The 17,425-nt window shown below is 42.1% G+C and overlaps 1 protein-coding gene across 3 annotated transcripts in view; it reads right to left on the reverse strand.

Moving 5' to 3' along the window:
• Dnah3 (dynein axonemal heavy chain 3) overlaps positions 1-17,425 on the reverse strand; it is a 161,497-nt gene that overhangs the window by 118,961 nt on the left and 25,111 nt on the right. For all 3 annotated transcript variants that reach the window (XM_076941759.1, XM_076941761.1, XM_076941762.1), the window contains 8 exons: positions 16,580-16,716; positions 14,256-14,361; positions 13,895-14,073; positions 13,357-13,541; positions 12,064-12,187; positions 4,501-4,654; positions 3,615-3,759; positions 1,918-2,129 (listed from right to left, as the gene is read on the reverse strand). In XM_076941759.1, coding sequence (XP_076797874.1) covers positions 1,918-2,129; positions 3,615-3,759; positions 4,501-4,654; positions 12,064-12,187; positions 13,357-13,541; positions 13,895-14,073; positions 14,256-14,361; positions 16,580-16,716 — 1,242 coding nt within the window. The remainder of the gene's footprint in view (positions 1-1,917; positions 2,130-3,614; positions 3,760-4,500; positions 4,655-12,063; positions 12,188-13,356; positions 13,542-13,894; positions 14,074-14,255; positions 14,362-16,579; positions 16,717-17,425) is intronic.

A 17,425-nucleotide genomic window follows, 5' to 3' on the forward strand; every position in this document is an offset into this window, starting at 1 on the left:
TTTTTGCTGTGAAAGTTCAAATGGCCAGAAACCATACCCCAGCTGTACTGGGACCCCAGAAGATCTGTCTTCAGGCCTTGAGAGATAAGAGGTAGCTTAGATTTGGAGCCTTTTGCCAGAACCAGAATCTATGTAAATAGGTCTCCTGAGTGAGGTATTAGGACAGTTGATGGTTTTGCCAGGTCTGGGGCTGTTACAGGTGTCTCATCCCAAGTGGAGACAATCTATAGTGTACCTGGTGACACATGTCCTTTCTTACCTGCTCAGCCTACTGGGTATCCACTTTAGAGACTCATCCCTTCCTGCCTGGGGCCATTATTAGTTTTAGTGTCTGTTTTCTTCCTCACCCCTAGGGGTGTCTAACCCTCATGTCATTGTTTGACTTAAGTCAAACAGACCTGGATTTCAATCCCATCCTGGTCCACTAACTAGCTACATGGGAAATTACTTAATATTTCAAAGGGTTGTTGAGAACGAAATAGGAAAATTCAAATAAAGTGTGCAACATAATATCTGGGGCCTGTACCTGAGCGAAGAGTACCTACGGGTGGTTGGGGTTAGTGTTTACTCAAGGACAGCAGGGTAGCAGAGAACACAGGAGAGAAAGAATGGAAACCCCTGGAGTAATTTTTGGTATTATATTTGATATTATTGAGTTGCTGGGGCTCCAACTTAGAGGCTCGTACATACTAAGCACAAACTCTATGACCAAGTTACATCCTTGGCTCTAAGGAATATTCTTCCTTGGCTCTAAGGAATATTCATTCAACATTAATGACGACACTTTGAATAAGTGCCATTGAAGGAGAAATCTGACACTCTAAGGACACCTGTTCACCCAACATTCTTAGATCCCCACATAGGTCAAAGGTCTAAGTAATCCATACCCATGGGGATAGAAGCCCCATGAGTATCTGCAGGGCCAGATGCCTTTTGCAGACTCTTTTTAGGGCAGTGACCCATGTGATGACCTCTCACCTGCCTTCTTGCACAGCATCCCAATGCTTGCTGGGGTCCTGAGTCTCCTGCATTACTGTGGTATCGAAGACAGATCCTCCCTGTAGACAGACCCTGAACTCCTGTTTTCCTATAGAGATCAGTATGCTCTCATCCACAGGCTTGGGGGTCCACTCAACATGATGTGCATTGAGAGACTAGCTCCTTCCAGGGACCAGGTCCTCAGACTTATGCATATTTCTGAGAGGAGAATCTGCCTGTGTCGAGTATAGCAGCTCCCCAGTAGAGCACACATTTCAAGGCCATTTGAATGTGACAATCACTTTAGAAACACAGCAAGCCTTCCTTTTTGGGTTAGTGTTCTCACCACACTTGTCACCCTCACACTTCATTGCTTATAAAAATCCTAACTATTTTTAGGGGGAATATTTATTATTCTAATTTATAGGCTTAAAGAGCTTAAAGAGTGCAACTTACTTCTTTGTTTTTCTATTTGAGACAAGGTCTCACTCTGTAGCCCAGGCTAGCCCAGAATCTACTATGTAGCCTATTTGAGCTTCTCAAATACTAGGATTCTAGGCATATGCCACTGCATGCATGCAGTATGCCAAACTCTTTCTGAGCTTAGTCTGCTTGATCAGGAAACTCTGCCAAAGGCAGCCTGCACAGGGAACAACTGCACTCATTCTCAAGGTAATTCTTTTTGTGTGAGGAGGAATCAATGGTTTTCCATTGTGTCTGTAACCATTGTCTAGAATATTTACACCCCAGCAGTGGGGGCCCAACAAAAAGCATCAAACTGGTCATGCGATGGGAAGTTCATCTCATGATCCACCCATTCCCTTCCTGAAGGCCAGCATGCCCAGTACAATCTCCTTGGCCTCAAGTAGATTCTCTTTTCCTGCTTTCTCAGGGATCCCAGGATAGAATGGGCTGGATCACACCAAGAGGGACAAGAACCTGTTGCCAGTGCCTATCCTTCATCCCGGGGTTGCAGGCGATGGTGAGGATGGGTATGTGCTGCTTGAACTTCTCAATCTTCAACTTGACGTTCTCTGCTAAGCGCTTGGGTGCAGGCACATCGACCAAAGTCTTGGTCAACTTATAGGTCGTCCTCCACATATTCCCTATCTCCTCTGCAATTTCCTCAGCATTCAATAAAAAGAGGGGGCCTGGAACAAAGAGAAGTTCAGACTGTGATGGAGACACTTGTCATGTGTTAATTCCCTGGACATGAGAACAGTGTCAGTTGTACTGAGATGAGCTGGGCTCATCTGGGCTTGGGCCTGGATTGGAAGGAAGCCTCTGCTTAGCCAGTAAAGCCTTGTCCAGACCACCACACTATTACCTGCCATCCAATATAACAAGAGACTCCTGGAAGAGTGATGGTGGAATCGACGTGAGACAGTATAAACAAAGGGCAAACTTCATGCCTGACATATGATGGTTGTACACTCGGGGGCTAGTTGTTTGATTCATTGTAAATAGTCTTTAATAGTAATTAAATTAATTTTAAATGCCATCTCGGTAGTACTAAAGGGAGTTTCAAAGTGGTATGAAGTAACAGCTTGAGAATGGAAGCCCTCTAGAGTTCTAAGAATTTAATAGAAATTTGAAATTATTAAACCACCAAACAAAGAAATACAAAGAATATGGCTCAGTGGGTGAAGTGAGAGCCTGAGTTTGGGTCCTCAGCACTATGTTAAAACAACAAACAAACAACATAAACAAGCTAGGTATGATGTCATGGGATGAGGTGGGGGAGACAGGTAAATTGTGGGGCTCTCTTGACAGCCAGTTTAGTCAAGATGAGAAGATCCAGGCTCAGTAATCAGCATTCCTATTCCCTCTTTGTCCTCTGCCTCCAACGTCCAGAAATTTTAAATGAATGACACTTCAGTTTTTAAAGTACTTCAAAGTATTGGGTTTTTTTTGGGGGGGGGCACGGGGCAGGTAAGGAGTTTTAGCATTTGGCTCTCTGAATGTCAGCCCAAATCTTCCCATGGTACTGCTCCTACTTCCTGTTGGAACATTCTAGATTAGTATTACTTAGCTGCATTACAATACAGCTAACTGACCCATAAACACCTCCAAGTCCCCAGGGCTGCCTAGATCAAATGCAACTTCACCACTCACTTAACACGTATCAGCAGCTCAGTGTTTTGTCACTAAAACTTAAATCTTACAAGAAAAAGTAGGTGCTGGCAGACAAAGGTGGAACAGAAGCCACTTCCAGCATGAGGGGTGGCCCCTTCTTCCTTCCTTATGTGTCTATTATGTTCTTTTGATTCTTCCCACACGATGCCTCCCTAGACTCCAGAGCTAGAGTGAAGGGAAGACTTTAGATGCCCCCATGACACTCTGACCCTTCTTAAAGCAGCGCCACAGAGGAGCAGTTCTCAGTCTCTTTCCTGCTTCTTGGAATCACCGGCATGACAAAGACTCTGGGTGCTGATCTGATTTAAATCCCTTAATAGGTTTCTTGCTTTTTGGTTCCTTATCTTTCCTTGTTATTACATCTAAGAACATAGACTGTGGTGGTCTTCACCCAGAGGGTTGGAAGCCAAAGAGCAAATCTGGTTTCAGAGCTAGCTGAGGATACCCACACATCCACATCTCCATCCCTGCTGTCCCAGCAGGGCCAGAACTTGGCATACCATTCATCCACTCCTCTGACTTGATGCTGAACTCGTAGGCTGTGACCCACAGCTGCTCGTAGGGAATTTTGTTGACCATCAGGGTTTGCAGAAGAGGGAAGGAGCTCTTCTCCTTCTCCAACAGCTCCTCTTCCTTGTTGATCAACTGTGAGGAAAAGAGGAGGTTGTCTGTTGGATAGATGCTTCTCTGGAACCCTGGAAAACTCCATGACAAATTCCTCAGCCCCAAGAAGGCCAAGTGGAGGAGGCAGATTCTCATTCAATAGGCAGACTTAGAAGATCCTTCTGCTGCCTCTGAGGGCCATGGTACCTGAGGTCTAGCTGCTAGAAACTGATAATGTGATGCTTGCTCTATCATCTTTATTGCTAACACCCAGTAGACCTGTCTCCATATTCATAATTTCTACATGAAATCTACTTGCTCATAACACTGTTTACCAGTCTTCTTACATTAGCTTGCCTAAAAGGTAAGAATTTCAGTGTTTAAAAACAAAACAAAACAACTCGTTAGTTGACCTTTGGAGAAAGTAGTTTAGTGGCTCCAAGTCTTTTTCCCCATACTTTAAACGGGGCTAGGGATAACAAACCCCAAAGGTTTGTCCTAGGTATTGAGACAGTGACACAAAGCCCTTTCCATATCACTCAGCACATAATGGATACAGAACAGGCGTAAGCAGTTACATTGCTCTAATGTCTTTGGGTACTTCATGACTTACAAATGCCTGTTGAAATATAGACAACATGTGGGGAAAGATAGCTGAACATACTCAAGATAGGAATGGGCCAAGCAAGCAGTACTGTGCATTCAATAGCTGTCTTGTGCATAAACTAAGAACCAGAATGACCAGCCCTTAGTGTCCCAAGTCCCTACCACAGGGTTCCAAACCTCAAATTCTGTCAGCGCCAGATCTAGGTTCTTTGAGAGGTCATTAAGCTTTTCCACGTTGTTCTTCATTTCTTCGGTAGTCATCACTTCACGCTTCCTGAACATTTCTAGCTCTTTGCTGTAGCCTTCGAGTCTCGACTCAAATTCTGAGCACCTGAAAGCAAAGACAGCCCATCAAATCAGAATCTCCCATTTTCTGCTCTTTCCAAGTTATCATCCTGGGAAGGGTTTCTCCTTTTGATACTTCTCTGATTCCTCATCTATCTAAAGGTAAGCAAAGAAGAAATAAACACAAAACAAGTTAAAGCACCTATGATCCATGGACTGGAGATGGGCTGATATGAGCCAACTGGGGACTAAACATGCTGAGAAAATTTTCCTGTTCAGATAAATACATGCTCAGATATATATTTTATGCATTGTTTATTCATTCCACCATTAGATATTTATTATTGAGGCTTGATATATTCCAGAACTGGGCATCAGAAAATTATCTTTGAAGTATGCTATTAATATCTATATCCTCTTGGAACATGCATTTTAGTTGGGAGGAGATCTAGATAATAATAATGGATGAGTGAGTGGGTCTGTGGGTGGGTCAGTGGAAGGATGGATGGATGGATGGATGGATGATGGATGGATGGGTAGATGGATAGATGGGTAAATCCCTAGATATACAGACAGAGGAATAAATCTATAAAGATGCTTCTGATAGTAACAAATGCCCTAAGGGAAACAAAACAGAGTAGAGTTCGTAGACTGCCTTGTGTTATCCACTGTAGCTGGACTGATTGGAGAGATCTTCCTACATCTGTCTGCCCCATCTATATAAACAGCAAATCTGGTCTCAATTTGTTTCTTCCTTTACTCAGCTTTGGTAAGGTGATCTATAGTTTAGTGGCTAGGATCTAGAGCCAGGATGGCTTGGCTCAAATGTCTACTTTGATATTTAATAGCTATGTGGTCTTTGAGTACATCATTTCAATTCTCTACACTTCAATATACAATGAAGAAAAAGTATGAACTTAATAATGCTAATATAACATCATTCAGTACTGAGCTTCATTTATCACAATCGCTATTCAAGTATTTCCTCTCATTGACTAGAATGTAAATCTATATATTTTCTTCATTAATTCCACATGTTTCCAGCAGTTGCAGAGTGTCAGGCATGCAGACAACAATCAATATTCATTGAGTGGACAAGAGAGCTTGTCACCAATACCAGCACTGGTGGCAGCCCACAGATTTTGTTCTTAGATGCATATTTCTCTTATGGCAATTTTAAATATTCTTTTAAAATATTTTAACTTTAAATATCTCTTTTTCCTCCTAAGAGTACTTTAAGAGGGTTACTTTTCAAGTGATTCGGTTTGCATTTTATCCCTAATTACACCATGTGGGAGGCAGCCTCTGATATGATCCCTACATCCTGTCTCATACACTGTATAATTGGCTCCCTCGAGTTTGGGCTAGATGTGGTAATTCACTTCTTATAAACAAAATATGACAAAAGGGATGGGTTGTTCCCTCCAAGAAAGTTCACAAGAAGGTTAGTTTCTATTTCTTTTGCTTACTTGTTCAGTCTTAACTCTGAAGGAAAACTACTCCCCAGTGGAGAGGCTCATGTGGCAAGGGCCGATGACATGCTCAAACCGGCTAATAACCATGGAGCAAGACCAGAATTAGATGTCAGCCAAGTGAGACCTTCAGACTAGCACACAACCTGGGCTAGTATTCTGACTCCAGCTTCACAGAAGACCTGGTACCAGAGACATAGAACCAGACATGCAGCTGAGTGGCTCTTGCGAGTTCTGACCCAGAGACACTGTGAGATAATTCCTCCTTGTTTGAAGATGCTATGTTGTATTATGTCACAATAGATATCTAGAATATACAATTATATAAATTTCTGCTCCTTGTAATTTTTTTCTGAGTCCTGAAACATGGCTAGTTATCAATGAATGTCTATGGGCATCTAAGAATAGGCATTTTATATCGTAGGATTTTTGATGTGCCATTATGAATGGAAGCCTTTGGAAAGAGTCCCACCTTTCACTGACCCTTCTCTACAAAGCTGATTAACTGAAATTTCAGTGATTGTGGAGAGATTGAGATACTGCAGGTCCCTTAGTCTAATTATAATTTCTCCCGGGCTATCTTTAGCTCTTTTGCTCACCTCTGTGTCTTACCTAATATCCTTGTGACTAAACCTTTTGGAATGCATTAGCCTTGCAGACCACTAGCCTCTGGCAACCAAATGCTAAGACTGTTGTCAGCATCTGGGCTGGCAACATGGATTTTTCTACTTTCATCATAACACGATGTTTCTTGAAATGTATCTGAAAACTGCCTCAATTTATAAGTTTCTTTGTTTTGCCTCTGTAAAAACTTCATCAGACTGTTACCAGATGGGAACACAGAGTTTAGGAGTAACCCGAATCTGTGCTCCCCAATATGGGCACTAGTTTTTTAGCTCCAGAATAAACTCCTCGTATCCCCTGTGAGATAGGAGCTGTGTTTTCATGTTGACATTAACTATCTGGAGAGAAAGTGAGAGACACACCCTGCTGGTGAGTCAAGATAACTGCTTCTTCCATTATCTTCATATTCAAGTTACTCTATTTGAATTATGCACTAGGCATGTAATTTATATGTAAAAGTTGGTGTCTGCTTTGCTTTTATTTTACCTATCTGGTAACCATCTTTGAAACACTGATTCCTCCCATCCCCAATGTGTTATTAGCCAATTCCAAATTAGCAAATCCTCTAGCCCAGAGAGGTGTAGCTCCATCCTCTGCTTCCTCACCACAGCTCATGTGCCACCTTGGTCCTACTTGGCAGTCTTTGCCTTCAGACAGCCTAGGTGGCCACTACCATAAGAAGAGCAGCAGAAGAAGTCTGCATGCTTCTGGGAGGCCAGACAGACAATGATGGATGGGATGTGCACCACCTCTTCCTGACCCTGATATGGTGCTGGTGGAGGAGCATGCAGGTGTAGTGGATAGACTTGGCCAGGTACATCTTACAGGCCTGGACCTGAAGCTGCTTCTCCAAGAAATCCTCAGTCTTCAGGCCTATATATAGTCCAGTTTCATTTGTCCTCATCCAGCACCCGCATGCTAGTGGATCACTGTAGAAGGACATGAGGCCCTGGGTCCTATTAGTCCAGTATCAGCATCTTCTGGAAGACCTTGAGAATCTTGACCAAAGTAAATTTAACCCTTAAGACCTCATGTTTGTTCCAGAGCCTATATTTGACAATTAGCTTCAGTTTCTGGTTGGGATGCAATTTCTCAAAGGGTTTTTGTGGAGTCACATAGGTTTTATGACAAGACTAGCATTTCCACCCTCACTAATATTGTTTACTCTGATTAACATTTTTATTTTCTTTGTATTTTTTTTTCAGTTTTCCTCTGTATATGGTATGCATGTATGTTGGCACACATATGCATGTACACATGCATGTGTGTGCTCGTGCATGTGAAGCCAAGGAGAATAGGAAATTAAAAGTGGCTGCCACCTACACCCATCTGACATTTTATACAGCTTCTGGGGATTCAGATGTCAACAAGCATTTTAACCACTGAGACATCTCTCCAGTCTCTGCATTTTTTTATAAGTGTGTGTGTGTGTGTGTGGTGAATTTCAGGAGCATGTGGGCATCAGAATACAACTTTCAGGACTTGGCTCTCTTTTAACCATGTGTTCTGATTGAACTCAAGTCATTGGTTTTGTGTGGCAAATACTCTTACCCAGTAAGCCATCTTCCTAGTTCATTTTTCTTTCTATTACATATGGTTACATCTTGGTTACAGACAGCTCAAGTTTCCCCTGATATCCATAAGAATGGAAACTATATAAGTAGCAAGATTAAATCATCTTTTAAGACTTCATGGGAAACAGAAGAAGGTAGACAAGCACAGTAAAAAGACATCTTGGAGTTACAATGAGAAAACTCTAGAGTTGTTGCCAAACGATCCAGTTTCTCAAAAAAAAAAAAAAAAAAAAAAGAAAGGAAAAAATAGGAGTTGAAGGCAGCCAGGAGACTCTTAGAATAAAAGAAATTGGAGTGGGATAATGCAGTGCAATGTTGTAGCCATTCGTTATTCAGTTTCTCATTCAAGTAAGTAGAACATAAAAAGAAAACATTACACCCTTTCTGGTCGCAGGTTGAAAAATCTTCAATAACTTTCTACTGTGGTTATAAAATACAATGCACACTCATTACTAAGACCTTAAGCATCCAATTCTCTGATTTCATAACCTCTGCTGAACAGCCATCCTCTGAGCACGTCTTCTCACCGGGGAGCCATTGCCCAGTGCTGTCTATGACATTCTCAGCTCTTTCCTTTTCTACATCTTCCCTTAGGTAGCTCTCATCAAATACCTTCCAAAATGAGCCCTCCTTTGACTTACACCAGGTACAACCACCATGCTATTTCCTGCCTGTTTTCTTCATAGAGCATCTTCGTGTTCCTGCTGTCTTCCATTTTCCCTTCAGCCCGTCACTCACACAAGGGCAGGGACTCTGAGATGAGCAATGGCAATGGATCACAAAGGAGAAGAAGGGCCATTGGCCTTTGCCACGCTGGCTTCTGCTTGGTTGTCTGAGCTGCTTAGACAGACATTCTACCTTTGTTTCTTTTTGTCTGTTTTCTCTTTGTTTATTATTATTTTTTTGCCTTGTAATAAGCTGTTATTTCAGACTCTGGAAGGCAATCCAAGTATCTTAATTGTGAACAAATCTCACCAAAACCTTGAACAAATCTCACCTGCCACTTGGAAAGCACAGTGCTGTGTCTAAATCCTGGGGGCTTTTTGTGAACCCATTCGCTCAGCCATCTTCCACTATACTCCATGGGAGAGAGTAGCTCACACTCCTGTGTTGTCCAGTATTTGTACTCACCATTAAATCTACCACAGTGAGCAAGATGAGGGACAAGGTGGACTGTGCTAGCATCTACACAACTACAGCTGCAGCATAGCTTTTTACATCACCAAGTCTCTAAACACTGTATCTATATAAAAGAGAAAGACCCGGTAAGAGTAGTAATGATTTTTTTTGCTAGAGGACAATAGTACACAGACATGGAGACCACATGAAAATATTACCATGATTATCCTTTGTGATTTTGCATAATGGCTCAGCACGATGTAATGTCTGTGTTATGTTGGGGTCCAAGTGAAGACAATAGAGGTATTTAATGGGAGTGATTGGCCACAATTCAGGCACAAAATAGAATTCACTCTGAAGAACAAAGTAAGTAGTCAGGCAGTAGTGGCACATGCCTTTGATCCCAGCACTTGGGCAGCAGAAGCAGGTGGATCTCCAAGTTTGAGGCCAGCCTGGTCTACAGAGTGAGTTCCAGCATACTTAGGGTTACACAGAGAAACCCTGTCTTGAAAAAAACAAACAAACAAACAAACAAACAAAGTAAGAAACTTCAAAATTTGAACTAAGGACTCCTATCAGGAGTAGATGCAGGTTGAATCTTGAAAAGTTTTGCTTTGGGTCTACAAAGCCCAGCACAGGATGCTTTAAATGCTGATACTCCAGTTGGTGGTGCTTCTTTGGGAGGCAGTAGAACCTTGAGAAGTCCAGGCCTAGCTGATGGAAATAGATATTAGCGGTAACCCTTGAAGGTTATACTCAGCCCCTGGTCCTCTCTCTGTTCTCTCTGCTTCACTGTCTATCATGACACGGACAGCCTCCATCACTTCTGAGCACTTCTGCCTTACCTTGGCCCTATATTTGGCTCAAATCCTCTTAAACTACATGTGAAATAAATCATTATTCTCTTATATTGTTTCTGTCAGATGTGTGGTTGTAATGCAAAAGTAACCAACACAAACACCAACAAACAACAAAAGGCTAACTAGCTACTAGCACTGAAGGGAAGCTGTTATGACCCCTGTGGCCAAGGGGACAACAAGAACTGGAACCCCAGAAGAGCAAGCGTTGACAGTCAGAGGGATACCGATAATGGTATGCAGGGTCAGACAGGGCAAGAGAGGAAAGAAAGCCCTTTGATCATGTTCCAGCTTTCTGACAGACTCACCATTGCCAGAGCCTGGCCTAGATTCAACAGACAATGGAATGAGGGGCTGTTGCCTGGAAATAATCCTTTCAGGCACTGGGAAGAGACTGGACAGCAGCAGGAGATGGGAGAATACTTGACACTGAACCGCAGAATTGATGTGAATTGGAAAGTGAAGTCTGCTACCTTGACAATGAAGCAAGATTGTTTCCATAGAAGATAGACAAGCACATGACAATTTCTCAGCCTCCCTCACTCAGGTTTGATGTGGAACAATGAGCAGTCAACATACTCACAATAATAATCTTATTTTATCAAGGACGGTGTTTCTCTTTGTAGCTCTGACTGTCCTGGGACTCACTATGTAGAGCAGGCTGGCCTCTGACTCACAAACACCCTGCCTGTTTCTGCCTTCTGAGTGCTGGGATTAAAGGCCTTGCCACTATGCTTGGCTATTATCGTCTCATAGCACACCCACAATGCTTTGGAGATTAGAAGGCATTTCTCAGCCAACAGAGGTCACTGTGAAAGGAGGAGGAAGCCTGTAGTTTTGGAATGCTCACACGGAGTACCAGATTTGATGTGGGCATAATCAACACATCTCACCCCATCCCTTCATCATGGTGAGGTAGCTCTAGTGTACCTTGCTTTTCAGATGACAGAAGTGAAGTTAAAGGAAATAACAAAACATCATGAATTTCTTCACCTGATTATCAAAAACTGGCTTTGCTTTTTTTTTTTTTTTTTTTTTTTTTTAAACTGTGCAGGCCTGGGAGATGCTGCCTATGGCTGCATGTGGCAGGAGGTGGGAAGGGGGGGATACTGGAATTCCTTGTGTTTTTCCACAAAATTCCAATTTTTCTGAAAATCTAAACTGCATCAAAACACAATCTATGAACTTAAAAAGAAGTCAGTCTGCCCAGCAGGCTATGTTTTAGGATCTGAAAGATGGTATCTAGTTAGATAGAAACAAAGCTTTAGGTAGAAAAGTATTTTTAGTCTTCTGTGATTCTTTGTCCCTGGGTTAAAACATTAATTTCATAGCCAGACACATACTCATGTCTTGAACACATAATAAAAGTCCATAATGAGTGCCTAGGGCACGGAATACAGGGACACACGTTTTACAGCTGCATTGGCCCTGAACAGGCGCAGCTGCATAACAGACAGTGGCTCCGCCCCCTACCATGACTTTATTCTCCCTGTCCTGATGTCTCACAGCGCTTGGTCTCCAGGGTAAGGCTGACACTTCTGCTCTCATTCCCACAGAGGCTGTTAGTACAAGCCACTGTTTTGTCTTTTCTCTCTCTGTACTATTCTCACTACTCAAACCAGGGAGGAGGGGCTTATTACAGTGAAGCAGTTTAAGGAGAGCAGTCCTGATTTCCTTCTCCACCCAAACCCTCAACCATTGCCCACACACCTCTGTGGGAGCTCTAGAAAGAACCAGAAATCTTCAGAGTGTGTAGTTGTTTAGAAAATCTAGCCTCATTCCCAAAGTAACCCCAGGCTCTTATGGTACCTTTTAATGAGGTCCATCTCTGCCTGATCCCTCTTGCTAAGGAGCAGATTTCGGCTGTTTTCAAAGACGTCTTCTATCTGGTCAGGCCAGAGGAACAGGTTACTGTTCAGTTTGATATCTTCATCTGCAAAACATACAGAGTCTGCTGCAGGGTGCTGTCAGGGTGTGGGGAATCAACTGAGCAGGTAAAGGTCACCGGAAGTCCCACTTCTGTGGGGTGGCAGTAAATGAATGGCTTCCTACGGATGAATGAAAGCCAGTGTTCACTGGGCACTTACTAGAGACCATGCTAGCATGCAGACAGCGCTATTATTATTCTTATTGTCACAGACGGGAGACAAAGCAGTGCATCTGCATGGCCATGGTTGCACTGCTCGATGACAGACTTCAAGTCCAAATCCAACCAACCCCAGGGCCTATGCTCTAACCACTCTGCCTGGTTGGCTTCTGAGAACAGTTGTAACCAGAGGATGGAGTTCCTCTTCTCTACCTCCTAGAATCTCACTTCATCTGCACTAGTGGCAGTAACAGTTTCAATGCTATACATACACCATGTCCATCGTAGCTCTGGTTAATGAAGATGTCCCTGTGGATTTAGGAGGTAGAGAGCCACTGAGAGTCTAACATGTCTCCATGTAGTTGATGGCACAGCATCTGAATATATGGGTGACTGCTTAGGCAATCACTTTGCATTCCCAGTCTCTGTCAATGCTCCATAACTGAATACAGTTTGGACCATGTAGTTCATAAGTGTTTTCAGCTGGAAATGATTTCTGAGGAACAGGAAGTCTTCCCTTGTAATTTAGTCCTTACTTTAAAACTTCAACTAGATACAAAAGAGCCTTTAAGAGGCTTAAAGGGCCTGAACTATTTTTCCTTCTAAAGTATACAGAAACAGGTTCTAGCCCTTCACCGGTAGAACCATATTAAGATTATAGACAAATGAAATGACCAGTTTATCAAAAGATTCTCCATTTGATAGTAACTGTTCATGGACATCAGACATTAGATGCCAATATAGGGAACTAAAAGCTACAGGTTCAAGCCTCTGTATGTGTATTCTTTTTGTTCAATAAGATTCCTTTCATGAGATTCAAATTCTTGTGTATAAGAGTATGAATTAATGTGTCTAAGATGTGGGCATTTGGAAAACAGATTTCCTAATACTAAGTAGTGGGATTGCTATGAACCAACCTACTTTCTCCCAAGTTTTTATTTTTAAAATATAAATACATTTTCATACTTTATATAGGAACACAAGCACACATGAGCACACATATGGCACAGACTTACTGGGCAAGTCTGCATAATCCATCAGGAACTCAAGCCGCTCACTTGCATCTCTGAGTTGCCTCCTGAGCTTGAACACAGTGACATCACTGGATTTCTTTAAGTATTCGATGAGGGACACTAGCTCTGCGGTGTTGGCAGGGGTCTCACTGACTTTGTCAGCAATGGTGCTGTACTGATTACAGATGCTACAGAGAAAGAAATGGTCATGACCCTCATCAACACCATCACCACCACCACCACTACGACCACCATCATCATATGGCTTACACCACCACCACCCTCACCGTCATCACCACCATCATCATAATGTGTATATTTGGATTTAAACCAATGTGGAGGCTTGAAGTTCATGTGAGAAATCATCCTCCATTGCCTCTCTGCCTTCCCAGGCTGAAAATACAGGTGGCATACCACACCCAGATGGCACGTATATGGGTTCTGGGGAATCCAAACTCTAGTCCTCACACTTGTGTGGCAAGAGCGTTAACCACTAAGCCATGTGTGCAGCCCATTTTTTTTTCTCCTAGAGTTTTTATACCTGGTATTGGTTTCCCGGTTTACATCCACTTGATACTGAATCAAACGGTCTTTGAGATTTTGGGCTCGCTCACAAAGGTCATGATTTAGGAACAAGGCATCAAGACAGAACATGGCCAAAGGCACGGTGACATGCATGGATGCAATTTCATTTCTTCTCTTTTTTATGCTATTGATACTCTATAGAAAGAAGTACATTCATAGTTCAATAAGTATTTGAGCTCTACCCATTGCCCAGAGTCTTCCACTTGCTCAATCCCAGTCCAACACTAAGCTTGGGGCTTGGAACAAAACATTGATTTCTCAACAAATTGACTGTGCACGTGTTACCAGGGTGTAACACTCTAAGTGGCATCTCTTACCGTCACAAAGTCCTCAATTTCATGTTTTTCCTTCAGGAATACGCTGATGTCCTGCTCTGCCATGTTGTCCAGCAAGTCATCATACTTTTTGTATACATTTAAGTATCTTTCATGATGAAGAACATAACACAAAGCACATAAACACAGGTCAATGAATTAGATGGGTAAGGGAGGAACTAAAATAGGTAATAGTATTTAAAACATGAACTCAAACCAAGAAAGAACAATAGAATGGAAATATAACTAGAAATTCAGGATTTTAGCTTCTAATCCCAATTTATTATTATTATTATTTTATTTTTTTGAGATGTGAAAATCTTTATTGGATATTTTATTTACATTTCAGATGCCATCCCCTTCCCCATTTCCCTTCCCTAGAAAATCCCTATCCCATCCCCACTTCTCCTTTTTGTTTTTACACTATTTTTTAATGTTAATCAAAGGCTTTATAAGTTTGGTAATGTTCAATAACAAGATGCCCATACAATTATTAGAAGTATAACTCAATACCTAACCTAGATATATCAGCTATCTTTGACTGGCGGAGACATGCAAACATCCGCCTCCATGTTCCCCCCCTCTCTTGTCACCTAGCTCCTCCTCTCCTCCTCCTCCTCTCCTTACTCCTCCTCTTCCTCTTCGTACTCTTCCCACCTTAGCTCCTCCTACATATCACCCTTCCTGTTAAAATAAAACTTTTCTCTTAAAATACAATTAGAGCATAACTATACCAATTTGGGCCAGTAAGGTACAAGATAGGCCTAATACCCAATCCATCATTTTGTTGACTAACCAGAACCTCTGTCATCCCTCCTAACTAAAAGACTTAGTTCTGAACCTGGCTTTTTTTCTTGGCTTTCTAATCCCAATTTTGTGACTTCCTTGCTGCAGAAATTTAGAGAAGATACTTAGCTGGGTTTTTTTTTTTAAGACCAGCATTGCATTTTTATTTTAAGTGGCTATAATAAACCATATTTGATTAAGTTAGTATAAACCCTAACTATAGTAAGATGTATAGAACAATTAATGCTATGCTGACTTATAATAAATGTAAAGTAAGCATCAGCACCCAGCCTTCCTTCTAACCCCCAAGTTCTATGCCTAGTTTTCAGATGAAAATTAGGAATTAGGTAACCTATGGCATATGGAATTAGGTTCATCTGTTTTCAGATCATGCAGGAATGGTTGGGTAACTCTCTCCCAATTGAAGGATACATCTAGGATGGTTTGACTTAAAATACGTTTGGGTTAACATAAAGATGGTACTGAGTAAGTGTGCAGAATGGCTTGGTGGAACTCTGAGGTACACTTCCAAGTGTCAGGCAATCCCACAGACACCCTGGGACTAAAGAGAAGTCATGGCACTGCTGTCAGTCTAGAAAGAAGTGGATGTGCAGGGAAGCCCCCACATAAATACACCAAGGCAAGATTTCAAACAGGAGACTGATTTCTACAAAGATAAAGTAATGTTCTCAACTGAAGGGATTTTGCCCCACAGGAGGGTTTTGGCCACATCTGGAAACACTTTCAGTTACCACAGCTGGGCAGTTCCTCTTGGCATATCATGGGTACAGTGGGGTATTCCGTTACACATTCCCAGGATGTGTAACACAGGATGGTCTTAGCCCCCACAATAGAGAATTCTTCCCTCAGAATCAGGAACTAAACACATTTGCATCAGATTCATTTGGTGGCAAACTGAGTGGTCACTGGTTTAGGGTGATCTCATCATGTGACTTCCAAGCTTAAGATGTGTTTAGAGGGAAACATTTCATGTGGAAAACTGTCCTACACTGATGTAAGCCTATTGACCATTCATGGGTTTCTCTCTGTGTGCCGGTTCACATCTGCAATCCTGTTATTCAAGAGGCTGGGGCAGGAGGATCATGGTTTTGGGGCCTGGAGGAACTACATAGTGAGAACCTGACTCTAAAACAAACAAAAAACCTGAAATATAATTACAAGTTTCATAGAAGAAATAAAAGTTGGTTGTCCAGATCTTGCAGAATATTATTTTTCTAAATTCCAGAAATGTCCAATGGCCCCATGGATATAGATTTTTTTTTAAGACCAGCAAGATCTGCACCTGAATTTGAAACCTGGCTTTCCTATTTATTTCAGTCTAGCAGTGGGAAAGTTACTCTCCCCTGTCTGTAAAATGGGGATGAAGTCAGACAGTCATACAGTGCGGGTAAGCACTGGCCAGTGTTCTTATCTATGTGTTTAGGTGTGTGTGGGGAACAGGAACTGCTCAATGCCAACTAAAAACCAACATTAAAAGCTTTGTAGCCAACTCAGTTCTAGAGAGAGTGAAACCAACTTACTTGTGAGGTCCAACTTGATTTTTATTAAATACCTCTAAAGTCTGATTCAAAAAATCTGAAACAAGGTTTTCTTCGGGATCAACAGTTCCAAGGAGCATGTTGTAGCCTTTCAAATCTGGGAAAAGTATAGATTCCACCTAAAGAACAGAAGTCACTCTTAGGTGTGAACTCACAGACAGACAAGAAGCCAAAGGCATCCGACACAGGCTCTCTCGCCTCGGACTGGGTTCAGGGTGTAACTATGTGTAGTTTTGCTTTCTTTCATCTTGGCTAGGGGTGGAACTGCCCTGCTATCCCCTCTACCTCTCTGTCTTCCTTCTCCCCCTCCTCTTCCCCACTCTCTCTTGTTCCTTCAGCTTCTGTTCCTTTCTAGTCTCATGCTCTTAGAGAATCCCTCTGGGCTCCCAAGGGATATGGGTTTCCGTGTTTAACGTTCACCACTGATCTGCTTAGTACTCATCAGTCTTGAAATTAAATGACTATTTAAGCTATTCTAATAAGCTTAAATAATAATAATAATAAGTAATAAGCTATTCTAGGTGTCCTCGAAAGTATAAATATATAAGGGAATAATTCGTGTATAAATGCTTGTGTGTGTGTGTGTGTGTGTGTGTGTGTGTGCATTTGTATATACGAGTGTGCAGCTGTATGTGGAAGCCAGAGGTCAATCTTGGGTGTTATTCCTCAGGAGCCATCTACCTTGTTTTTTGGCACAGGGTCCCTGACTGGGACCAGGCTGTCTATTAGACAGCAAACCCAACTGCAGCACTTGGCATTCACAAGCATGTGTCACCATGCCTAACTTTTTACATGGGTTCTGAGCATCCAACTCAGGTCCTCATACTT

This window comes from Arvicanthis niloticus, chromosome 1, assembly GCF_011762505.2.
Source record: "Arvicanthis niloticus isolate mArvNil1 chromosome 1, mArvNil1.pat.X, whole genome shotgun sequence".
In the NCBI taxonomy this organism is placed as follows: Eukaryota; Metazoa; Chordata; class Mammalia; order Rodentia; family Muridae; genus Arvicanthis; species Arvicanthis niloticus.